This window comes from Chelmon rostratus, chromosome 15 (genome assembly GCF_017976325.1).
Source record: "Chelmon rostratus isolate fCheRos1 chromosome 15, fCheRos1.pri, whole genome shotgun sequence".
Classification (NCBI taxonomy): domain Eukaryota; kingdom Metazoa; phylum Chordata; class Actinopteri; order Chaetodontiformes; family Chaetodontidae; genus Chelmon; species Chelmon rostratus.
Genome location: NC_055672.1, coordinates 14,194,301 through 14,219,617, shown reverse-complemented (window position 1 = coordinate 14,219,617; position 25,317 = coordinate 14,194,301). Strand labels below are relative to the sequence as shown.

At 41.9% G+C, this 25,317-nt stretch overlaps 3 protein-coding genes across 4 annotated transcripts; 2 read left to right on the top strand and 1 right to left on the bottom strand.

Moving 5' to 3' along the window:
* Positions 1–325: 325 nt before the first annotated feature.
* ubr1 (ubiquitin protein ligase E3 component n-recognin 1) lies at positions 326–16,894 on the bottom strand. Its single transcript, XM_041953513.1, has 47 exons — positions 16,843–16,894; positions 14,975–15,234; positions 14,015–14,093; positions 13,342–13,452; positions 11,396–11,523; positions 11,168–11,306; positions 11,021–11,083; positions 10,759–10,882; positions 10,506–10,613; positions 10,317–10,405; positions 10,136–10,234; positions 9,886–10,043; positions 9,537–9,636; positions 9,278–9,406; positions 8,936–9,116; positions 8,800–8,846; positions 8,540–8,650; positions 8,371–8,436; positions 8,162–8,263; positions 8,009–8,072; positions 7,794–7,918; positions 7,652–7,704; positions 7,459–7,561; positions 7,321–7,369; positions 7,076–7,230; positions 6,867–6,966; positions 6,659–6,762; positions 6,442–6,522; positions 5,823–6,004; positions 5,487–5,695; positions 5,294–5,393; positions 5,019–5,171; positions 4,815–4,915; positions 4,420–4,519; positions 4,178–4,326; positions 4,038–4,093; positions 3,830–3,926; positions 3,613–3,680; positions 3,284–3,431; positions 3,056–3,143; positions 2,344–2,480; positions 2,150–2,258; positions 1,996–2,052; positions 1,829–1,906; positions 1,569–1,739; positions 1,335–1,436; positions 326–818 (listed from the first exon to the last, which is right to left on the bottom strand). The coding sequence occupies exons 1-47, from the start codon at positions 16,885–16,887 to the stop codon at positions 677–679; spliced, it is 5,220 nt and encodes a 1,739-aa protein (XP_041809447.1). The 5' UTR covers positions 16,888–16,894; the 3' UTR covers positions 326–676.
* A 570-nt stretch (positions 16,895–17,464) lies between these two features.
* Positions 17,465–22,928, top strand: atxn3 (ataxin 3). 2 transcript variants are annotated; one of them, XM_041953738.1, is made up of 11 exons: positions 17,465–17,519; positions 18,058–18,222; positions 18,321–18,365; positions 18,461–18,546; positions 18,645–18,711; positions 18,793–18,880; positions 18,958–19,087; positions 19,218–19,381; positions 19,507–19,648; positions 19,916–19,980; positions 20,968–22,928. In XM_041953738.1, exons 1-11 carry the CDS (start codon positions 17,475–17,477, stop codon positions 21,015–21,017), a joined length of 1,047 nt encoding a protein of 348 aa, XP_041809672.1. In that variant the 5' UTR covers positions 17,465–17,474; the 3' UTR covers positions 21,018–22,928. The 2 variants fall into 2 exon arrangements, with proteins under 2 accessions (XP_041809672.1, XP_041809673.1); XM_041953739.1 differs by having other exon boundaries at positions 17,470–17,519; positions 18,062–18,222.
* Positions 22,929–23,423: 495 nt separating this feature from the next.
* LOC121618312 (protein Z-dependent protease inhibitor-like) lies at positions 23,424–25,103 on the top strand. Its single transcript, XM_041953737.1, has 4 exons — positions 23,424–24,027; positions 24,151–24,424; positions 24,679–24,826; positions 24,912–25,103. The coding sequence occupies exons 1-4, from the start codon at positions 23,424–23,426 to the stop codon at positions 25,101–25,103; spliced, it is 1,218 nt and encodes a 405-aa protein (XP_041809671.1).
* The last annotated feature ends 214 nt before the right edge of the window (positions 25,104–25,317 follow it).

Below are 25,317 nucleotides of genomic sequence, written 5' to 3'. Positions count from 1 at the left end.
GTATCATTTATCATCAAACACACGTGTGTGTGTGTGTGTATATATATATTCACTCATATATGTATATATATATATATATATATATATATATATATATATGAGTGAAGGTGACAGTATGCCATCATATTGACTGCCTACACAACAATGTGTAGGATCTCTGAGCCACGTCTAAAACATTTCCATATGAACGTACCCTCCAAAACAGTATAATTCAACAGTTATAACTTAGGTCAAATGTGATTTTCTAACACATGTAGAGAATGCAGACAGTTCACAGCATTACCGAGGAGAGAAATCAAATACATAAACTGATAACAGAAACATGTTAGTGTGTATCTGATGTTTGTCTTTATTTGAATGAGCCTCTTTGCAAATAACATTACTCTAGGAGAAACTCATTCTCACAGCAAACAATCAAATTAAAACAAGGCGACTTGGGTTATCCATCACCCTCAGCAATTCTTCATCTTCCTCCTCTTCCTCTTTTGACTGTCCCATAGACTCCAGCAGGGGTTTCAACAGGGAAGGGTTGGCTGTTTAGGCCTCCTTTGATTGTAGGATGGTTGTTTGTTTGTGTGTCTGCGTGTGTGAATGTGTGTGCGCCTCAGGAGCACTGGAGCAGACTGCTCTATGGCTGTTCTCTTTACTTCCCAGGCCACCACAGCTGGAGCAATCATCACAACATCTGCCACTCAAAGGCAAACATAACGTTGACCACCTCGAGGCTGCGGGCGATTTCTTCCAAGATGCAGTGCTGCTGCCACAGCTGGTTCAGCTTCCTGTAGCGCTCCGGGCAAAGGTGCAATGGATTGCCCCTTCTGGAAATTCAAAAACAGAAGGCCCGATTTATTCAAGGGTTTGACCAAGAAAACAAAACAATGTATTTGACAAATATAAAATACAATTTTAAAAATTAATAAATATAATGTGCTGCTCAGATTCAAAACATTGTAAATTTACAAATAGTAGCCATGCATATAATTGGTTACACTAAACTCTGCAAGAGTTTAATCGAAGACTTTTGCAAAATAGGACTGCATGAAAAAGAATCTGGAACCGACCAGTTTCAAAGACAGGCACATGACGTTACTGACGGAAAGGACCAGGTCCTGTACATATTGTCCAAATGCAGGTTTGCGGCACCATTAATGTCAGACCTGCAGTTTTGTGTAAAACTGCAGCTGTATCACTCACTGTCTGCAGGTGGTGGAAGTCTGCATTGCAGCAGTTATTACTTTTGTGCCTGTAGGAGGCAATATCGACATGCCTACATTTGCAAATCTAAGCAGAGGTAATAACAATTCAGCACCGGAAAAAGAAGGTATGTCTCTTACCCCAGGTGAGGATCAGTCTCCCCATAATCATCCAGGTAAGGAGCGGGGTATGTGCTCCCTCTAGTCTTACTGGCCATCAGTACGATTTCACACTCTCTTACCCTGTTAACATGAAACCAAACTTCATTAATATTGCACATTTCGTGAAAGAAATATTACATTCAAAGTCAAAAGATGCAGTTTTAGAGCTGGAAAATATTCTTTTGCTCCCTATGAGGCCTGCGATTGACTGACCTGAGGAACATCCCTACTCCAGCACCGCAGGTAGCAGCGTGGGCGGTGCAAGCTCCCACGTCTTCCCCATCCAGCTGGCTGAGACAGCAGGGGCTCTGAGAGCACAGCATGGCCCCGCAAAACAGGCACAGGGTCGGATGCTTCCTCTCATCGTCTGTGGACTTGGGACACCTGAGGACGACAGGGGAGTCGGTTTAACATCTCTAGCACATTTTCCACTGAATGGTGGTGATTGGAAGGACTGCAAATGTCCCCCTTACTGAAAATGGCTGGCTTGATTGAGGAGAGCACTGTAATCCTCGGGAAGATCAATCAAACGATTTCTTCTCCTGGGGTATCTGGAGAAACAGTTTATTAACTGATTATTAGGAAAAGTTTTCATACAAAATTAAAGTGGGACTGAAGGAACACAAAGGCTAAAGTCTACCTGACTGTCTGGACTTTGCCTTTCAGGGTTTTGGTTACTGCTGGACTCCCACACCACCTAAGAAAGAAAAAAACACTGTCACAAAACTGCTCTCCTCTCTAATGAATACTAAATGATCACCGATCAAATCACAATGACCACAGTGTTTTCCTACCTCTGCAGCAGTGGAGTAACAGGCTCTCTGTGCTCCTGGAAGAGCTGGAATACATTGGAGGGTAATGCCAAGTAGCTGCACAGCGCCTCCATCTGTCCTTGAGGAGTTACTGCAGAGACCCCAAATGCCAGCTTGAATTCATTAGTCATCACATGCAGTATGTTACAATAATAGGATACTCTGGTTATACCTACCAGCAGCATTAAAGAGCTCCTCTGGAGGATGTACTCCTGTAAGGCAACTGAAAAACAGAGCAGCACAGCGCAGGAAAGGTTCGATTCCTCTCTTCACTTGTTCTGCCACAGAACTGCCGGACGCATCTGGAAGCAGCCTGACGAGCAAACAGAACAAGCTGTCAAACAAGCTGAAGACAGTCTAAATTACTGTATAACCTCCTGAGCACGCAACCTGGTAAGAATCGTCTAGTTGGATTCTGAACTAATGCAGCCCAGAATGACAACCATACACTGACGGATTCTTAATGGACTTTGCACAATTCACAGTTACGTCTCTGATTAATTATGGAAATGTGCATGTCGCCTCTGCCGTTGGATGCAGTTTATTACAGTCTAAAGATCAATTCTGAACCAAGTAGTGGGCTTTTATAAAAATCTTAAGCTTGTATTCGAATAAGGACAACAGAAATATACTGAATATATTTATCTACAGAACAACTTTTGAGGCGATAATTTTGACTCACATTCGTGATGTCTTTTAAATTCTGCAATTAACACATCAGAACACCTTTTAGTGTAGTTAATCTGTTCATGAGTTCGGAACTCTAAAGAATTACATGTCTATGTGAGCAATTATAAAGCCAGGAAACTACTGCTCCCTGCCATGCTGGTCTTAGCTTTTAATGCTTGTTGCTGGATAAATAAATAGGATGATGAGAAACACATGTACCTTCCGGTGTGCTGTGACACTGTCGTCCACAGCTCTGATGCTGCTTTCGCCTCCTCTGTCTCCTCTCCACCTGCTACTGCAGGGAAATCTAGGCAGAGGTGACAACATAATTTAATCATCATAATCATCCTTGTTATTGTACAGCATTCTAAGGTAGTTTAAGTAAATCATAGATATCAGTAGTCTTGTCAGGCCAGAACATGTGGTTGAGATCTTCACTGTTTGTACCTGTGGAAGACAGGAGGATCTGCAGTATGTGAGCCATGGTGACCAGATGCAGGATGTGTAGGTGGTTGTAGGCAGAGCTGACAGCAGATGGCTGTAAGTCTACTGCCTCCTCCTGATACAGTGAGGGTATAGACAACACCAACCCCACCTGACGAACCACAAAAGAACAAACACACTGTTACCAAAAATGCAGATTGTAATGCAAGTAAATGCAAGCAAAACTGGGAGAAACTCCAATAAGAATTTGATTTATCATCGTAATTCAACTTAAGAGATGAGTTTGAGTCCGTCATTCCTAACAGTGCTGCTTTCAATTATCATCAACCTACCAGGAGATGGAAGAAGTCCACCTCCAGAAGAGAAGGCGTGTTATTTCTGCTCACGACCGGGAGCAAGACTGGAGAAAGAGAAAGACCAACAGACATGAAGCACCCTTTATTTACAACATACACAACATTTCATACACAGGAACACAAAATGTGCTTTATATAAAACGGAAAGCTGTACAAGTACATCCAACAGATGTATTCTTAAATGAGCACATACCCCCCAACATGTTGGTGAAGTGCCTTTGAATGACAGCCTGGGAGCTCTTAAGTCTCTGAGTTGCTGAAAACTGAACAATTGCCTTCAGACCTGCCAGCTGAAATAGAGAAACATCTCACAAAAATGATCTGACAAAGACAAACCCAAATCCTTATGCATTACGTCCACTACATTACAGTTGTTTGCACGTAAATATGTGGCACCCAACCTGTCTGTTTTGTAGGGACCCGAAGAGTGGCTTGTCCTCTTCCTGCAATATGTTTTCTGTGAAGACAGGCAAATATATTCTGAGAACTGCGAACAGAAGAAGACGGACAGTGTGACACGACGAGCTAAGTCTTACCGTACCTATGGCCTGAATAGTGAAGGCACATGTGTTCCAAACCATTAGGGGCACACGTGGGCACAGCTCATTGGGTGCCGTCTGCAGCCCCACCCTGTGGACTGTGGTGGCACACACAACCAGCATCTCTACTATGCTGTCTGAGAACTTCCTCCTGAAAAACAACCAGCGGCAGAGAGTCAGGCTGCTGCGCTATTGGAAACACTGATACTCGAGTAATACTGAAGGAGCTGAGAGTTTCACTCACGGTTCTTGTACTCCGTAGCTCAGAATGGATCTAAAGTCTGGCTGGCCCTCTCCACACAGCCCCGTGTCCCCGTCAACACTACTGCCTTCTGTGTTGCAGTCTGCACAAAGGAGAGAAAATCATCAATTATCCATCACATAAAGCTAAGTATGACTTTTATTATGGAGCATGCACCATGTGTGAGTCTCTGCCAGGTTAGATGATGCTCTACATTTTGTGCATGTTTTCCATTGGTGGATCAGTTTTACAAGAGTGGCAGTGAAGGCAAACAGCTGCAGTGGCTGAACCGAAAAGTTCCACACACACACATAAGCGATAAGCGATGCTACATAAAGCCTTGTCTTGTACCACTGCTGTTCACCCATGCAATTATTATATGTTGTACGTCTTCTTACCATTATCCTGAGTGACTGACTTGAGTCCTTTAACCCTGGCAGAGAGGATCTGGATCCAGCGAGGCAGGGTCAAATGCTGTCCTATTATCTCTGCATTTTCACTGCGCACAGGAAACGAATATTCAAATAACCTCTATGCATTTTGTACGACCAGCAGTCCATCCAGCAGTCCAGATTAACCCGGAGAAGGCGGGCCGGACTTACTAGTTAAACGTTAGTGGTTCCAACGGGATGAGAGGGACAACAGTATTGCACAGACTCTTGCACAGGGGACACAAGTACTCCCCATTCTCCAGGTCGATGATCAACTCAGCATGGAGACGGTTCCTGGTCGTATTTTGAACAGCCTCAAAATATCTGAAAAACACAGAGAAGAACAAATGAACTGTCAAGTGTGACTTCAAGTGGACCGCAAGCACACATCCAAGAGGAGCACTGAAAGAATCATAATTAGCAAGTTTGTTTGTGTAATAACTCACTTCTGCCAACATGTGGCATGCATGACATGTCCGCAGCTGCCAGTGTGGGTCCCGACGGCCAGTTCAGGGGGCATGAAGACCGGATATGATGTCCCTGTCCCTTTAAGGGATAAATCAATTAACATAATTAATCTTCCCCAATAAATTACAGCTGTTAACAATTAAATGAAATGATCAGTAACTGGGGACTGACCATCCTCTCTACTGGTCGGTATCTTTCCTCTGCACTGTGTGAGCACCGTGGACCTCTGGACGCACGCAGTCAGTACCATGGCTTGAGCCTGGGCCGCCACTTCCTGTTCTTCCTGGCAAAGAATGCAGGTGAGCACCTCCCTCTCGGAGGGAGTGGACCCTCGTTGGGGCCCGATGGCCACACACAGCTCCATCTGCTCCATCGCACAGCTTGAGGAGTTAACATAACCCAAAGTAGAATTAGTCAAATGAATTTGTTTGGATCTTGATCTCAACCCAGCTGAATAGCCCATGTTTTGTTGTTTGTTTTTTTGTTTGTTGGAACAGTCCTCCTCACCTCTCAGTAGCTGTAACAGGCTCTCCCTGGACCCCGCTCTCTGGCATGTTGTCATACAGCATCTTGTTTGACTCAATGAAGTTCTTCTGCATTGCCGACATCTGGGCCATAATCTTCTGCCGGTGGAGTTTGGCCGCCTCTGCCTTCCTTTTGCGCTCAGCTTTCTCTTTGTCCTGAGCACTCTGGAATAACAACAAGTCAGATGACACCATGTTTCTATTAATATGAGTCTATTTCTTATTATTTCAGAGGAGGGAATGATGAATGGCTTAATTGTGTTTGGCACCTTGAACTCCTGTTGGAACACCAAATGAACAGTGAGTCAGTGGGAGGTCGTGCCACGTAAAGATGGAGCAGCTCTGAGCTCTACAACAAGGTGCCTTTCAGTTTGTATAATTGTAATTTGGTATTATGGTGTACTCCTACACTACTAAGTGTTATTTCACCTACACTCATCCAACCACCAAATCTTCTAGTTAACACAGCCCAGAGCCCTCCATGTAAAAGACAGTCCATTATAGAATTTCACCTATAGGTATTCATGCAAGCAAGAGTAAGCGTCAAGTCAACTGTATTATTAAATTCACATTTTTAAATTCATCAGTCATTGTTCTTTTACCTCTTCAGGCTTGGCTGCCTCCACACTCATGGAGGCTGTTGGACTGGACTTCTCTCTAAGGCACTTGACAATCTCAAACATCTAACAGAAAAACATTAATACGAGAAGGTGAAGGTCACTAGAGAATTAATGCATCAGTGTACAAATGTGATAGAAACTGTTTTGTGATTTAAATGATTAAAATGCAGAATGAAAAGTGGCTTGCTGATTAGCTTACCTGCAGAACCCATTTGACCATGTCTTTCTGAGCTTCGAGGGAAGGAACAGCCTTAATCTTGGACAGCAGGAGAAACACTGACTTGCCGTGTTCTGAGCCGATTTCTGGAACAAAGGAGACATTTATGTGACAAAATTCACAAAAAGAAACCAGTTTATAGCTTTGAGAACAATGAAGAAAATGAAGGGAACAATTGGTCGTCACTCACTGCGAGCCTTGAGGCTGAAATCAAAGGTCACTTCCTCCACAGTGCTATCCTCAAGCTGTGTTTTCTCTTCAAGCAATGCCTGACCTATCAAGTGCAGGGCCTGTGTGGTAAATGCATGCATGCTGTTACTGAAAGAGGTTTGAGTTATGAACAGCAAAGGCTGAGCAAGGTCGACTCTGTAAAAGGAAAAAAACAGATCTAATGCGCACCCTCTGGATCATGGCTTCTGTCCAATGAGTGGCCCGGTCCTCTGCAGCTCTCTGCAGGACGCGTCTCAGTATGTGGATGATAATGTCGCAGCACAGCAGACGCACTATGCGCGAGAAAGCTGGGCAGAAGGGCGGGGGAACCGGAGGAGGCAGAGCTGAGAACAAACACAAACAGAGGGAAAGTTAGCAGAGCTGAAGACTGTCATGTCTTGGAGAGGCCTGTGCAGAGCAAAGACGTCAGTAACCTTTATCATTGCTCTCCTGAGTCCTCCTCTTCTTCTGAGACTCTTCTGCCTAAAACATGTCAAAGATAAGAATAAAATGAGGAATATTCAACAGAATTTGTGCCAGTTTCATGTAAAGCAGTTCAGATATCGCCTTACCTTGCTGTGCTGAGATCTTGAATAATGGTAGAAGAAAGGGTTGAATTCTACCAGATGCTCTTTTTTCACTTCATACAATCCATGTCCTGAAACTCCTGGTTTTCTAAGAACAGAAGCAGAATAGACAGATGAAACCTTCTCAGAAATGACTGATCAGATAAAACTCACAAGCTTTTTTACAGTCTTTACATACTTAAAGGTGGCAACTTTGGTAATTACAGTCTCCAGCCCTGTCTCATGGCTCTCCTACAAAGAAAAGATTTGAACTCTTATTATGATTCCCTCATACAAACTAAGAAATGAATGATATAATTTAGAGAGTATACACAGCTTACGTTTTCTGGTAGACCCTTGACCAGGCTACTATGAGCCATGGGCTCAATGCACAGCAGATGGATAACTTCCCTCATTGTCACGTCTTCTTTGGTCACCTGACTGACACCAGGAACATAGCGCTCACCTGAAACAAAACACAGGTCAGACACCATAGTACGGCTCACATCCAACCAACTTACTTCCCAAGTTTGATTAGACTCGAATTATACTGTACCAACGATGACGATGAGGAGGTACAGCATCTCTTCTGTCAATCGATTCCACTGTGTCAGCTCATCCTGCAAATTCAGTTTATTGTCGTCACTAAGTGGAGTGTTTGGTGGCAGGACAACATCTTTTTCTTCATGAGTACTGCAGTGCTGCTTACCTGGTCTTTGCTTGAACAACTCCCATTGAAATAATCAAAGAGCTCAAATCTCAACAAGATCAGCATGAGGAAGTGGTTGGGTTCCATGCTGGAAGCAGCTATCTGTAAACAGTTTGTAGGAAGGGTCGTATATCATCATACTGTATGCATATATATAACAGGTAAAAGGTGAGAGCGTGAGAACGATCCAGTGTCTGACTGCCACCAACCTGAAGCATGACAATGTCTTTATCGTACATCTCGTCCCTGCATTTGACATCCTGATAGTAGTAGACCTGATCATGTGAAACAGCATGTATCAATCGATTAAAAGAATAGTAACGGAGAGCGTAGGAAATAAAAAAGCAATGGTTTGAGTATGTAAAGAATGTAGTATACCTGGCTGACCAGTGAGAGCCCGTTTCTCCGCCACATTTCAGCTGAGACCTGTGCAGCCAGCACCACACAGCGCAGAGGATGCTCTACCATCTGGATGTGGTCAAAGATCTCCTGCAGCAGATGGACAGAAAGTTAATACTGTTCATTTACTGAACACAACAACGCAGCACAAACTGAATATTTGCTTGCCCACATATTGACACCAATCGCTCGTAACAGATTTAAATCATTGTTGGTTCGTTTTTTTCCATGTCACTTACAGGATCATCCAGGCGTGCTCCCGTTCTGCAGAGGAGTACATACAGGCCTGGGGATCACAGTGTACAGAGTCGTAAGTTCACAGCTGACATAACATACCAATAAATCACAGAGAGTCTCAAATATTAGGTCTCCTACCAGCCAGCAGCCTGGAGATGGGCAGATGTATGCTGACGGGCTGCTGAGACACTTTGTACGGTTGAACATGGAGGATGTGCTTGCACATGTAGTAGTCAGTGGCCTTCCTATGGAAGGGCTGGTTATTGCACTGCATCAGGACTTTCTTGCACTCTTGAAATGCGAGCATCAAGATCTCGTCCTGAGGGGGCAAACAAGCAATAACTGACCACAGCAAATCACTCCTCTTGTCTCTACTTCAGCTACTTCTAAATGAACAGACAGTGAGGAAGGTTTTACAGTGATGCTCCCTCCATTTGTGGCAGAGCTGTTGTTTGTTCGACAAGTTGCATGACAACTCACATCAGAGGAACACCAGTCCTGAAACATAGCAAGAATGTGGCGGAGTTGGATCTGGAGAGAAAATCCAGCCTCCCATTCTGGCTCGACAGCAATGTGTTGACCAAACTGGCGCTTCACCTCCTCCATACCCTGACAAGGAAAGTGAAAGGAGGCCAGGATTCATGAAGTATCTGTGTTGTAGATTTATCATAACCTGATGTAATGGATCTGATGTATTAAACACAATCAAAGAATAAATTAGAGATGAGATAATTATTACCTGCATGCATTTGAGAAGCCCAAGAAAAACTTTGAATCCCTCTATGAACTGTGTCCGCAGCTCTTCAGTCCAGACTGAGGGTTTACTGATCAGAATATACCTGAGAGAGACACAATTGACATCTTTATAATCTTTTTGTATATGATGTACATATATATATTTTTTTGTTTGTTTGTTTTGTTTTATTTTATTTTGTATCCATTTTTTTGTCCATTTGTTCTTTTTCTAAATGTCCTTTTTAGTCTTGCTTTGCTGTCTGTAACAACTTAATTGGGATCAATAACATTTAATTTTATCTTATCTTAACTAGAGACCAAATTTTGGTTGAAATTGCTTCCTGTTTAATGACCTGAGGTCGTGGAAGATGACTTGGATGCGTGAGAACTTGTCTGAGTTGTAGCCAAGGAAGAAGAAGCGATTGCTGACATCCAGATGTTCACGAAGCAGTTCCATGACTGTATCAACGATCACCTTAATGACATTGGCCTCTTCGATCAGCTGTCTGGCCTAGAGGAAGAAAGAAAACATGAGAAGAAAGAAGCACAAACAATAGAGATATTAATATCTACACTGATGCCCTAACAACAAACAACACTTACCAACGTGGGTACAGTGAAAATCTGGACAGACAGAGCAGTGATGGATATACTCCTCTCATGGTCATCATTTATGAAGTCCTTTTGCAGCTGCTTAAAGTGCTAAAAAGACAAAGATGGGGCATGTATTACATTTAAGAAAGTGAAACAACTGCAAAAATCTTAAGACATTCTCATTTTTTACCTTTGTAAACTCGATTGCAAAAAGCCTCTTGAACTCCGTCTCCATTAGCATGCTACAGAAAATCAGTTCATGCACTATCTTGCGAGCTCCTTCAGGAAATAGGAAAAAAAACTTCATGTTAGTGTCTTACGGAACAGAGGTGAGATTAAGCCAGTACTCATTATGAAAATCAAGCTATGATCTACTTGCCTTTGAACATCCTGGCATCGTGCAACATGAGTCTGCTGATGAGGCAGGGCCGGTCGCTGTCTGTGTTGGGCTGTAGTGCCACCTGACAGAAGGCCTGCCTGAAGCCCACTGCACAAGACACACATAGGTTCATGCAATGGTGCATGAACAACGGAGCACTGATGTGTAGACACTTTTATTAAAAAGGTACATGTCAATGGTCCACAATCAATAAACAGAGCTGTGTAGTGTGCGGTGGTAATGACGGTGGCACCTGAGTAACTGATGATCTTTTGGAACCAGGAGCCGAGGCGCAGAGCAAAAGTCTGATGAGCCATCACTGCAGCGTGAAGGATCTCCACACGTAGTGGCTGCAGGGAAATGTGCTCAGAGTTGGACTGCAACACAGCAGTGAAAGAGTTAGATCGTCAAAATGCAAACCTGGACAGTAATCATTTCAGATACAGGACTTAGACTTCTTTCTAAATTTCTACATCAGTGTCTAAACTGATGTAGAGTCAGTGGCTTGTGTTTACCCTGATGAGATCCTTCGCTTGCTGGCAGGAACGAAGGGTTCCCCTCTTTACTGCCCGCCGGCCCTGTGCAACAGTAATCAATTATTACATGATGGCAAAATCTAAAAAAAAGGAAACTCAAGAGCAAAAAAACAAAACAAAAAATACCTCCTTATCAATAAGTGCTGTGTGTGTCTGTGCCTCAGCCTCATTACAGTTAACAGAGCGCTGCAGGGTGTAGATCACATGGTCATACGAGTGGTGCTCATCATTGTACAGCACACAGTAGTATGCATTGTCTTTTGTCCTGTGTGGGCAGAGAAAGGTACTATCAAAGTCAAGCTGCGTGCTTTGCGTGTTGATTTTTGCATTTGCCTGCAATCAGACAGGTCATACCGGGGCTGGAGTTCAGATGAGAGCTCCAAGCTCTCCTCCCACACCAAGAAATCTGTGACGTAGTGCAACAGTCCCCGGAACAGCTTCTCAGCACGCTCATATAACTCAGGCTCCAACGAACACTCGTCCTGCACGGAATGAGAGAATCACACAGGGCTCAGCACTCGACTAATACTCTGAGGTCTCTTGCTCCAAAAGCAATGTACTTGAAACACTGTCTTCAACATTTTTCACACATTTTCTGACTTCTTCAACACAAATGTTCAACTTTGCAGAAACTGAAGCTAAGCTGACATGGACAAAGTTTGTTGTAATAACCTTCACTAATTCCCTATTTCCTGTGTAACCAGCAGTGACTCTACAATATGTCAAGGAAGTGGTCCAAATATTTTGCTTAATAAGAGCTTAAGTGGCAGCTGACCTGCTAGAGCTAATATCAAAATGCCTGAGAACAAACATTCCACATTGCAGCTGAGTATTTCATAAATTTGACATACATAAACACACAGTGAGTCTGTGTATTTGCTCTGGCCTCTACGTCACACTACTGTGTGAGAACAAGCACTGGAATCTACCAAAATCTAAACAACAAGGGATGTGAAGCTGTGTGTTCAGTGTGGAGATGCTTTCATGGCCATGTGACGTGTCACTGCTTGTTAAGTAGGTTTGGATCGGTTTCTGGTTTTGCTGGTCTGGTCCGGTGCACAAGCTCAAATCAGTTTGATTTTATCAGAACCGACTGCACTGGCATTTGTCATTGTAAAATGTTTTTGGCAAATTAAAAAGTCGCCTACATCAGCAACCTGTGCCAAATCCAAGTTGTTTTGGAATCAAAATAAATATGACGACACAATTCAGGTGGTTTTATGTTTGTTATTTACCTAATTTATGTGTGCTCGTTTCATTTCAGCTCAGTGTGAGAGGCTTTACTGAGTTTTGCTGTCAGTTATGGTCACGCTAGTTTTCCTCCTCTACTCTGCTGTCTTTGTTTCAAAGAGCGCCAGGCTTAGCCCCTCCACGCGCACAGAGCAGAGCAGAGGAGACAGGTGAAGTGAAGACAATGTTACTCGAATTGATAGCAACTCGTTACGCTACTGTAAGTGCAATACAAGCTTCCAAACAAGAGAAATGCATCATTATACAGGCAAATGGCACTTCTTAAAACACATTGTGTCACTCGGTTATCCTGATTGTGGTGTTGCTACACTCATTCGTGGGCTGTCATGATGCTTCACTCTGGAGTGGCTGAGTTGCGTGTGATACCAAGCGGTAAAATGCAGTATTACCAGTCCAGTCTGGTCCAGCATTTGGCTTAATATCAAACAGGTTTGGAAATGTTTATATTGGCCCAGCCCTACTGTTGAGCACAGGTTCAGATCTGGTGTGGAAAAAAACAAAGGAGCCTTTAGACTGGTGCCACTGATGCCTTTGTTAATAGAAGCACCTGCTGTTTACGGAAACAGGCACAGAGCTGTCAAGCCGTCTGACCAGCATGATTTTATCAGAGAAAAGCCCAAACACTGATCAGCAAAGAGCTGCAAACAAGAACCTAGCCAACAGCTGCTGAGCAGTTAGCAACCAATCATCAAAAAGTGCCCCAGCAGCAGTTTGGTAGGAGAAGCTGTGAACTGAAAACATCTCAGCACAGTTCAGCAGGATGTGAGCAAAAAAGAAAGGCTGTTACCCACCAGTCTCACTGACGACTATTTTCCACCAATTTCCATATACTCAATCAGCCTCATAATCTCTATAACCTAGTTATAAATTTTCTCAGTTGATGCAGGTCAACAAAGTACTTTTTTTCTCGTTTCCGGAGACAAAGCCACTGCCAAGAGAGCAGCATCCAGGACTAAGATGGGAAAATAAGCATTCTGGGGTTCACTGACAAATAATGGGACAAGCACAGCCCTCCCACATCCCTCTTTCCGCTCTATTATGTAACTCACCGTTACCATGGCAGTGGCTGCCCCTGGGTCGTGTTTGGAGCAACAGGGACCGATCTTCCAGGCCTCGACGTCCCCACAATCACAGAAGCCCCCGCCTGATGACGCGTGCATCTGGGGGAAAAAAAAAAAAAAAAAAAAGCCACACACTGTCACTGAAGGCAAGTAATGGATACACACAACAGCAATTAAGTTATACAACTACTTTAACTGTGGGAACGCATTATTATGAAACACTGAAGTTTCAACATGAAAAGGCCAAATACATATAAATATGTTGTGTTTTTTCCCAAAGGGGCACAGCGGAGGGCGATCAAGCTGACAGGAGTGAATTACAGACCCCAATTACACCTGGTATTAAAATGCATATCGATATGTTGTGCAGGTAAGGAATAACACATGTTAACGCAAGGTGTAAATGTGCCTAAAGTCTGAATCGTGATAGCGTGGAACATCACACATCTTAGATTCGCCGCAAAATTGTCGCACCAATCAAGGACCCACTGACTTTTAAAGAAAGGTTAAAAGAGATGCCAAATCGCAAAACAGGACTCTCCCGATGAGTGACTTCCTATTATTCCCATGTGTCCGAGCTGACTGCGGCCTATCAGAGTACTCAGATAAAACAAGCACCTTTAGATATCATTAAAATGGAAGCATTTATATTGACACCAACCTTGTAGCGATGGCTTTTGTGCACACTACCCTGGAAGCAGTCCATGCACAAGACACAAGTGGGATCTATTGCACAATCCCTGCAAAGAGCACAAGAAGAGGATTTGTTACTTGATCGTGCAAATGTCAACAAAAGCATCATCCATCATCTGAGACTGAGGACGCACCACTCAAGTGACTGCACAAACTGAGCTGCATGACGACCTCTCCTGCATTAGACAAACCTATTTACTTCAATGTGAATATCCACAGTGTGAACTTGATGAGCACATGGACTTTAGCTGTATTTTGTGTTGCTGCTGATTCACTGTCATTGTCTGTATATTATAATGATTGTAGTGTCACAGTATTTGTTTCAGAGAATAGGAAGCACACATCTGTCTCATGACAGATGACATATACCAGAGTTAAATGTCTCTATGTCTCTATTTTAAAGATAAGTTAACAAGCACACACACCTTTTTATAAAACTGAGACCCTTTAAACATATTCCTTGACTTCCTTTAAAATTACTCCTCATTGTTATGTTATAGTGACTTGTTACAAATCTTTCCTTTGGGTCAACTAAAGCAAAAAAAGATGACCAGGCAGATGCACGTGAAATATTGTGAGTGACACAACATTTCACATCACTCAGGTCCACTCACGACTGCCCCACAATGTAACCCGAGAGAGTTGACTCATTAACTATTCATTTTTAACACTTAGCCTAAATACTGTGTGGTTGTCATGTAATTAGATCACTACAGAACTAAAACTTATTGAGGCCAAACTAATAACCCCAAAATGATGTCAAATAGCCTCCACGTATGTGATTCTTCATAATATCCTCCTCTTAATATCTCGTCCAGGAAATCCAGATTCCACTGTGACTGATAAGTATTCAGTTTTTTATCATAACTTTTAACATAAATTGCTGGTAGAAAGTGTTTATTACGAAGAATGTAGGTTCTACTCAGACCTGCAGGAGTAGACAGTCTCTCCCTCTTTGAAGACACGTCCACAGAGCTGGGAGGAGGTGCAGCCCTGCTTGAGCTTCTCCAGACCCTCCTGAGGATCCTCTCCAAACAGGAAACACTCCAGAGGGTGGAAGAGTCTGCTCTGTATAAGCTCCTCTTCCTCCTGAGGGCTGGACTCTGTCTTCAGGCAGAAGATCTGTGGCACCTGCTCCTTCAGGTAGCGGAGCAGCTCCGCCCTGCTGTCTGCAGCGTCCAGCCATTCCTGTAGCACAAAAGAGAAGAGCATGAACTTGTTTTGCAATGACTCAAATCTGTCTCCGCCTAGTGACACATAACCGCATTCACACAAATACACACATGTATTCACAAATCGATTTAAACCTCCAAATTTTGGTTTAGTGCATTAGATAAAAATAATGCAGATGTAAACTTTTGTGATGAGGTCAGAAATGTGTTATTTTGTATTTGCTGCTGAAGGTACCATTAAGTAGACCTTTAAGGTTGTTTAGTTTTCAGAAATCTGAAGTGGGGAAACATGCACCACAGCCAGGCTGGCACTGAAGTGGAGAAGTGTAAGAACAAATAAGAATTACAAATCGGTTTCTTGTAACTTCAGTTATTACTAAGAAATCTGTCACACTGCTTCCTCCAGATTTCCTCTGAATTATTGTTTGTTTGTTTTTTTCACTTTGACACTTCCTGTACTGGCTGGCAGCCGGATGAAAAGCACCATATATACAGGGCTGTTTTTACTGGTGGACCAGCCACAAATCTATGACATAAGAATTACTAATAACATCTTATATGTACTTGTTATATGGACTTGAACCGGTAGCACCCTGAAGAAAGAGTAAGGAAGCTTTAGTGTGTGTGGGACAAATCCCAGAACAGAAATCAAATGATGAATGATTTTCATCATGAGGCATGTAGTAAATATAAATAATCCGAACGTTTTTACAGTACTCAGTTATTCGTGAATTTAGATTTCTGTGCAGTGTCCTGTTTTACCACACACTTGCATTTCTCCAGCATCATTTCCAACTTCAACAGCTCATCTAGGTGGTGAGCTGAAATGGCTGGGTGAAGGAAACAATAACGGTGTGTGTATTTTATTTGCAAACGTGCAGGCAGTTATACCGCAGTTGAATACTGTACATTGTGCGTGGAGGCTGGCGTTACACTAGATATCAGATCATTTTCATATCTCATCGTGCTAGCTCTGCAAGACTGAACAGGCCTTATGTGCAAACACTGCCTGTAATTTATGTGTTTTGATTGTTGCAAATCACCCCATCAAATCAATTTAATCGCAAGTGTCAAGCTGTAAATATCTCGCGCCATAAACTCATATCCATGTAGGCCAGTTTCACTTTCACCCTGCGAACAACATCTTGGAAAAGAGCTTGTATCTGATGAAACGAGCCAAGAGTATGTAGTCGGGAAACAGTCGGGACAACTGTGGTCAAAATTCAGAAACTCGCTGCGTCTAGTGCTGAGTCGCTTTGGAAAAAACGACCACCAAAATACCACAGGATGGAGATTAATTCACTGCGAACAACACTACCGTATATTACTCCACTGTGTTGTCAAACGTTACTCTAAGAAGTCCTGACTCCAAAAGCAGCAACCTATACTCACTGGTCGTGAGCAATATCTGTATGTATATTGTAGCTTCTGCACAGACATTAGAACCATTTCGGTAGCTAGCACAGGGGCTAACTACGGATGCTAGCCTGGTAAGTTAATTGGATACCCTTTAACTGCAGAGTCAGACTATGTTGTAAAAATGAACAAAGACGTTATTATTCAGTTGTTTGTCCCCGAGTCTCAGTGACCGCTGTCAGCTAAATTAGCTATTTGAAAATCATACCTTGCTGAGCTCCAGTCCGTCTAGAGATTTCTCGCCCTCCGCCATATTCCATTTGCCGTAAAGGAGGAAGTGTCACTGGGGGACTGTTCCACTTGTATTGGAAAACCTTTTGCGACGCTATTAGACCATGGTTAGGATATTAAGAAATGTTTATATGTCGTTAAGCACTCATACTATAGTAAATTAATTAATAATTAATATCAAAGAGACAGTTTGGAAATTTATCATTTTTTTCCATTACTGTTATGTCTCTGGTCAAAATAAGCATTTTAGAAACAAAATTCTGCCACCCTCTATCCCATAAAATCTTCATACGTGATCTGACCATTTTTAAGTAGGTTTGAAGATATTACTTTTCTGTAATATTTTTTCGCCAAATGTTATTACATTACGGGCAAAATTTAATCAACAAATGCACTTTGAGGATCAGTGTCTCTGTGGATTGTGTTTACTTTGTCCTGTGTGTCCCACACAGCCAGTGATTTCACTGATGTCTCTGGTATAAATATATAAACCCACAAATGGAGGTTTGAATGCAGATGGTGTAGGAACCGGGCCGGTAGAGGGCGCTGGTCGAAATTGTCCCTTCTTTCCGTGGTGATGAATACAGCGAGGCCAGAGGTCAGAGTTGAATGTTTGACAGAAAGCTGAATATGGATTCCATATTCCATGAGAAAGTAAGTTAAAACGCTTAACTGAAAACGTTAAACTACAAATAATTCGTCGTGCTTATCGTCAAAGTCTTGAGCCTTGCGGCGGCAATTTGTTTACCGCCCCTTCCTGGCCGGTTTTAAAAGATTTGCGGTGGTGTTTTGCAGTATTGTTGTCCAAACAGCTAAAATGCTAATTGCACCTGCTAGTTAGATATTATAAAAAGTTTCTTTTCCGTTAGCAATATCAACGCAAAAAGCTTTGTAACAGCCGACGGTTTGTTATTTTTATCAAGTTATTAAACGAACTGGCTCAACATAGCGATCTGGTCTTGTAAACCAGTATTAAGTTCAGTATCTGTACGTAAGCTAACGTTAGCTGTATGTAGCTCCACTGGTGTGTGTGACTTCGGACTTAGTTACCGTGGGGAGAGAATCCATAAAATTTTAGTATTAGCTTATTCCATGTCCATAGAGCTAGATAAAAAATGTTTTAGATAACCATTTCATCGTGCTGCCATTTACGCCGGCGTCTTCAGAATAACTAAGTTCAACCTTTTCACAGCAAGAGGGCTCGCTTTGCGCCCAACACTGTCTCAACAACCTCCTGCAGGGTGAGTATTTCACTCCTGTTGATCTGTCCTCCATTGCTCATCAGCTTGATGAGGAGGAGAGAATGAGGATGGCTGAGGGAGGTATGGCCAGTGAGGAGTATAGGACCTTCTTACAGGTGAGGAGACATAGAAGGTGACTGTTTGTGCAACAGCCTGTTTTTTACATGCTATTACCAAACAATATCTGACTTTATGACCTGTCCTGTGTTTCCAGCAACCATCGGGGAACATGGACGACAGTGGATTCTTTTCAATACAAGTGAGTGATTCACTTGTTATTGTTACTTAATAACAGATCAATAACCATTTTAGCCAGTAATATAAAATCTCGTTTCTGTCATCTAATTCCTCTAGGTCATTAGCAATGCTCTGAGAGTGTGGGGCTTGGAGCTAATCCTTTTCAATAGCCGGGAGTACCAGAGCCTGATGATTAATCCAATGTAAGGTTTCTTTGTCAAGACTTTATTGTGTGCTTCACTAACTAACTACTTTACACGTTAAGTTGATGGTGACAGCTGTTCCTACTTTCATGTTTCAGAAATGAGAAAGCCTTTATTTGCAACTACAAGGAGCACTGGTTTACTATACGCAAACTTGGACAACAGGTATGAGGCACTTATTGTTGTCATAAACTGTTGTAATACAGCTTTACTTTAACTAAAAACACCCTTTTGTTTTCATTGCAGTGGTTTAATCTAAATTCACTGTTGACTGGACCGGAGTTGATATCAGACACCTATCTAGCACTTTTCCTTGCACAGTTACAACAAGAAGGTATTAAAAAATGACTTGTTTGTAGTATATTTAGATCTTCCAATGTTGAAAAGATTATAAAAGTTGTATTTGTGCAGGTTATTCCATATTTGTGATCCGGGGGAACCTCCCTGAGTGTGAAGCAGAGCAGATCCTTGGGATCATGAGAGTTCAGCAACAGCAGCGACCACGGCTTATTGGAGAAGAGGAGGCCCAGACAAGTGCAGGGTTTGTAGTATATGTCCAAACGCTAAATATGGAGGGCCCAGAAATTACTCAGAAAGGACTATCTTAGTTTGTTTCTATGTTTCAGTTTGCTAAAGACAAGCGTTTGACTTTTGCCTTGTATTGTGAGCAGCAGATCAGCAGCTCTGGCCCAGACGGAAATGGGATTTGGTGTAGAGGATGAGGTTGTGGATGAAGATGAAGAACTGAAGAGAGCTCTGGCACTCAGCAGGCAGGACATAGATGTGGAAGATGAAGAAGCTGATCTTCGTAGGGCCATACAGCTCAGCATGCAAGGTAGAGGATGAGGCAAATTGTGTTCCAGGTTCACAGTAACAACATTGTTTCAAGCATATTTGCCATTTTGTGTTTTATGAAGGTCATGCTGAGAATTGGGTCCTTGGTTTTTTATGATATTGTAGGAGCAGTGATGAGCAACAAGTCCTCAGAGTCTGAAATGGGAAATGTAAAATCAGGGAGTGCTGCAGGAGGACAAAGAGAAGGCCAGAATGAGACGCTCACAGCTGAGGAACTGCGAAAGAGGAGACAAGCCTATTTTGATCGGTAGGTTTAACTGCATGCCTGTTGACTACTGCAGCGGGGCGGACACAATATTGTAAGCACTTATTAGCAATCTGAGTCATCGTCCTGCGATAAGCACTGCTTTGTGAATTTTATAATGTTCAATGTTGTGTTGTAAATGTGTTTCTCATTACATGAAAACATGTTTATAGCTGATTGAGGTATTCATCATATTGCGTCTGCCACTTCTGAGTGAACAGAAAATCAGTGCATGGATTTTGATAGAAATTCTCTCTGTTGACTTCTTAGGCAGCAGCAACAAGCTCAGCCGAACATTCCTCAACAACCAGAGACAAAATCAACCGGTGGCTCAGGTAAGTACATCTGATTTTTGATATATAATTTTAGTCCAGATTATTTATTTCTCCTGGGAACTAGTGCAGTGCGAACATGATCAGCAGTTAAAAAGCAATGTAAGATAACCAGGTAGTTTGACGGGAAGTGCTTTGTAAATAAATAGAATGGAGTGCTGTTCTCATCTCACTCACTCATGACTGCCACCCAATTTGATTTAAGAGCAGAGGCAGGAGCTGCATATAAATTACAACATCAGAGTCCATGACGAGTGAAAAGGTTGACTGGACAATTTGCTCTCTGCAGTTCTGGGTCATGCATGAATTATTTCTGTAAGAGCCAGAAACCAAGTTATTTATAAGAGGACACAGTATGTCAGTGGGCCCCATTAAGAATAGTAATAATAATTCACTCCAGTGGAACTGTAAGCCATTTTTTTAAAGAACAGCATGCATTTTGTTTTATCTGAGTTGAACAGTAATTCAGGATTCATTGAAGTTTGCTGCACAGGAAAGATATCAAAATGCAAATGTGCAACAGATGGCGCTGTTGTATGTGTTCTTACACTGAGATAATGAGCAAATCAAATTACATGATTGCTCATCCAATTTAATAGATTCCAGATGTTTCAAAAGAATTTGATCATCGGTAATATTGAAAGCCTCACATAAGTCAATAAAAAGGGCACCACAATCCTGCTTATTATCTAATGGACTAGCAATGGCATTCAAGACTTCCAATGCAGTACAGTACTATGCCCCAGTCTAAAACCTGATTGATAATATTTTCAAATGGGATTTTGAGATAACAAAATCTAATGGTTAACCTAAGCTACACATGATAATTTGGAAATTGGTCAATAATTATTCAGCTCATTAGACTGACCCTGTTTATGCAAAGGTAGGATGTAGACTGTGTTCTAAAGGAAGAATTGAAAGAATTTTATCAAAAAGCCTATCCAAGAAAGCCATGAAACATACTAACCTAAGCCCCCTTCCCTTTTCTAGGATCAGTAAACACTGACGCGGAGGACCAACAACAAAAGCCCAGCCAGTGAAGGTGTGAAAGGTTTGCCTATGTTGTTTACCAGCTGCCTGGATTAGCAACCCCATATAGGGGTAGCTTTGCTCCTTCCTCTAACCTTTTGCCCATGCGAACATAAGGACAGTCAGAAGGCTGACATGTTTCCCCTGGTTAGTTCGCTGACAGGCTATAGAGAAGAGAACAACGGCAAAGAAAAGGCAGCAGTTAGTCTAATCTAACTCACTGAGGCTGGGAAAAGGGTGACCACAGAACTCATGATGCAGTTAATCCAAGTTTGCAATTGCCTTTTTACCATGGCGCCTTCTATTTCTATTGTATCCTGTTTTTTATTCTCGTTTTTCCTCTGGAAGAGGTGGAATCTTCAGCATACAAAGGGTGTGTTTACTTGAGTGGGCAAGTACATACAGAGATGAATACACAGATGAGTGTTCTGTGACAGTCATAGGAGACCAATGCCAAGACCACAGCTTAAAGCTTGATAACGACAGAGCCTCCTTCCCTTATATTGGACTTGCATTTGTAGGATGTGATTCCAGCGCCTGCCCCACCAGAACACCATTGTAGTTTTGAAATCATTTCTTGTTGCAGTGTACTGAAATATCTTTTAGCCAGCAGCACTAACACGTGTGGGTCATTTATTCCTGACATCATCAGTCATATTACTTATGAATGTCTAGAGTAAACTCCTACGTCATTTAGACAACAACATATTTTTGGTGTTGTGGCTTTGTTTTTACCTTTAAGTGTATACGTAGGCATAATAAATTATGTAAGATTACACAGCTTACAAACACTTAACTTAAGGGTGATTTGTCCATTTTGGATGGACGGTGCACAACGTAATTCTATAGAGCTATTTGCTGAATCTAAGATGCTTTTGACTGATGCATATTTTTCATATCTTGTCCAGAATAAGTTGACATGTAAAGGGGAACAAAGAAGCACTCTGTAAACAACACCATGGAATAGCAGCTGATAGATTAAAAAAATCCATTGTTCATTTTTCCAGCACAGTATGATCACTTCAAACTAAAAGTAGTCTGACATGTCCAGCCAGCCTTCCTTGTATGTGACTTCATCTGTTGTTTCTCCTCATCAGTATTTGTCATATATAGCCCCTGAAATGCTTGTGTGATTGCACTGGTTTGACCTGCCCTGTATTCCAGTAACACTTAGAGCATTGCTGTACCCATTCGTCGTACAAAAATATATGGATTTGCACTGAGGTTGCCATGGATTGAAGCTATGAAAGCTGATTGATGTCAGAAATAACATTAAAATAGCGAAATGAAGGGTGACTGTTATTTATCAACATGCTTTGTGTTTAAAATCCAAAGAGAGAACCACAACATCAAAAATGTTTCACCTTGCGTACACTTTGAAGCGTTCATTGGGTTTTATTTGACCTTATATTTGACATTTGATTCTGACTTGTTTAAATCTCTCTCATCTTCCTCTATAAACTTCTGTTCGATCATGGAAACAAAATCTGGTTACAACACACAACATTAACAAATAGACCACATTACAGCATTTAAAGAGTGAACTTTGTTTACAGTTATTATGTTTCCTGGAACCGATGTTCAGCATGGATATATCTTGATGCTTCCACAAAAGTATTGGATGTCATGCAAACTTTGACTTCTTGTGCTGGATGATTTCCAAGAAGATTCCGTGATTTCATTATTGTGTTTTTTTTTCCCCTTTGGATCTGTTAGTTGTTGTTGTTGTTTTATTTCTATTCAAAATGCACTTGTGAAAGAGCATAAAATGTTGGTAGCTGGGTTTTTATCATTACATTACTTTCACTCACTACATTCTTACAGGAATTACTCATAATTTTTGTTATATTTCACATGTTACCATAGCACATTATTTCATTTGATGTATTCGTTCTTGTTCCAGGATTAAAGTGACATTCACTCCTGAAGTTTCTCGTGTCTCGTTTTTGGTGATTTAGCATTAATATGCAGTTATTGGTGGTTCTTGTGACATCACCTCTGGAAAAGAGGGACCAAATGTTTGAAAAACAGCTTTGACGTAATTTGGAACAACACAGCAGGCGGTATGCCATGGTTAATATGTAACGCTCAGAGCACACTTGCACTTTGTATCCCCAAATAGTAGATGGAGCTTTCAGACGTAATCTTGCCCAAGCTGAATGGTACGTATGACAGTCAAATAACTTTGGAAAAAATATATATCAATCAAAATGATGTATTGTGTTTCAAATCTGAATTTATTCATGTTTTCGTAGTGATAAATGGAAACAATGTATGAGATCTAATCTGATTTATCATTTTTTGTAAATTGGTCACTTGTCTTGTTACTGTTCACTTGTCCTTTTTAAGTAATCTTTTGACATCTGCAATGTCTGCATGTTTCAGTTTGCCCACCCAAACCTCGTGAGACTCAAAACATGGCAGTACACAAAATGAAGATCGGATTTATTTTCACCGTAACCTACATGTGCTTCTTCGCTCCTGTCTACCAAGCACACCCTCCGAGCGCCACCATCTCAGATCTTTCCTTCAAAAATATGGACTTTGCCATGAACCTTTACAGGAAAATATCCAGCTTCCATGACAAGAACATCTTTTTCTCACCTCTGAGCATCTCTACCAGCTTTGCTGCCCTCTTAATGGCTTCTGATGGTGTCACACGTGAGGAAATGTTGAAGGTACTCAACCTGGAGCAGCTTGAGCAGGCTGACCAGCCAGAACTGATCCCAAAACTCTTTCAGCTCCTCAATGAGAACATCACACAGAACGGATCACTGAAACTTGACCACGGCATGGCCCTCTTTGTGCACCCGCAATGTGAGGTGGAAATGACATTTGCGGACCAAATCAAGACATTTTTTGACGCTGACGTCAAAAGTATAGACTTTAGTGACACAAAAGGGAGTATCAGCTTCATCAACGAGTATATCAAGCAGAAGACTCAGGACAAAGTGACGGAGATGATCTCCACCCTGGATGCAATGACCCAAGTCATGTTAATCAACACAATTTTCTTCCAGGGTAAGCTGAATCACTCTTGCAGAATTTAGAACGTCACCTTGGGTCATTAATAACTGTGCTTTGACTCCCATTTGTGTTTTGACCTATAGCGTCCACCATAAAGTAACAGCATTATTTCCACAGGAGCCTGGCAGACACCTTTTAACCCCAATTTCACCGAAAATGCACCCTTCTACATTGACAACTATAGTGTTGTGCGAGTGCCGATGATGTTTATGGAGGATAAGTTCTACATGATGGAAGATGTTCCTCTTGGTGCCAAAGTGCTGAAGCTACCATACCAGGAAGGTGTTTCCATGCTTATCCTGCTACCCAACAAAGGCATGGACTACACTGCAATTGATGATGAGATCACTGCTGAGAAGTTCCTCAGCTGGATCAAAAAGCTGCAAAAAACGTAGGTTTTTTGTGTGAAAAAATGTCACTCCATAAACGTAAAATGCTCATTTTATTAATTCATTCATTCTTTTGCTTTCTTTTTTTTGTCATGTGTATTTTATTGTATTTAAGCTAGAATAGCAAGCATTTTGTGACATCTGGTCCAGGGTTGCTGTTAAAAGCATCCAGTAACAAACATGCAAACACCTAATATGAAATTCCTACAGCAACAGATAAGTCTATGTATGTAACTTGGCCATGTCTTGCACACAGCAAACTGGAAATCAACATACCCAAATTCAAGATGGAGCAGTCGTATTCCCTTCACACTCTTCTACCAGAGATGGGCATGGCCAGCGTCTTCAGTAATTCAGCCAATTTGACAAAGCTGAGTAAGGACGAAGGCCTCAAAGCATCAGAGGTTAGTTTTCAGTTTCAACATAACATTAAAATGTGTACATTCCAACCTGTGCAAAAGATCATTTATATTTTCTGTAAAATCACAGGTGCTGCACAAGGCTATGATCGAGGTGGATGAGACTGGGACCACTGCCGCAGCTGCCACAACATCTGGCATTACTCCATATTCCTTACCCACGACCTTCATTGTCAACAGACCATTCTTCTTCTTCATATACCATGAAGACACAAACTGTATGCTGTTCATGGGCAGGGTGATTGACCCCACAAAAAATTAGCAGTCATGAGTGTACAGTTCTGAAGTGATGGCACATGACAATGTGTTTATTCAGGCTTTTAAAGGGCTATTTCAGCACATTTTTTCATCTTAAATGTGACTTTCAATTCTTGTGCTGGTCTGTTCTGTAAGCCTGACTATGTGATCCCTATTAATAAAGAACTGATGTTAATGTGCCTCTGTGTCATTTGGATTTAATCAAATCATTTGTGTGC

Bases quoted from the DNA above. Each gene is read 5' to 3' on its own strand.
- ubr1 (XM_041953513.1), bottom strand. From the start codon at position 16,887: ATGGCGGAGGGCGAGAAATCTCTAGACGGACTGGAGCTCAGCAAG. The intron at 10,044-10,135 runs GTAAGTGTTGTT...TTCTTCCTCTAG, and splicing joins TTTTCACTGTACCCACGTTG to GCCAGACAGCTGATCGAAGA. The intron at 7,231-7,320 runs GTTACTGACGTC...GTTTGTTCTCAG, and splicing joins TCAGGAGAGCAATGATAAAG to CTCTGCCTCCTCCGGTTCCC.
- atxn3 (XM_041953738.1), top strand. From the start codon at position 17,475: ATGTTTGACAGAAAGCTGAATATGGATTCCATATTCCATGAGAAA. The intron at 18,547-18,644 runs GTAAGGTTTCTT...TTCATGTTTCAG, and splicing joins AGCCTGATGATTAATCCAAT to AAATGAGAAAGCCTTTATTT. The intron at 19,981-20,967 runs GTAAGTACATCT...TCCCTTTTCTAG, and splicing joins AAAATCAACCGGTGGCTCAG to GATCAGTAAACACTGACGCG.
- LOC121618312 (XM_041953737.1), top strand. From the start codon at position 23,424: ATGGCAGTACACAAAATGAAGATCGGATTTATTTTCACCGTAACCTAC. The intron at 24,028-24,150 runs GTAAGCTGAATC...TTATTTCCACAG, and splicing joins CAACACAATTTTCTTCCAGG to GAGCCTGGCAGACACCTTTT. The intron at 24,827-24,911 runs GTTAGTTTTCAG...GTAAAATCACAG, and splicing joins AAGGCCTCAAAGCATCAGAG to GTGCTGCACAAGGCTATGAT.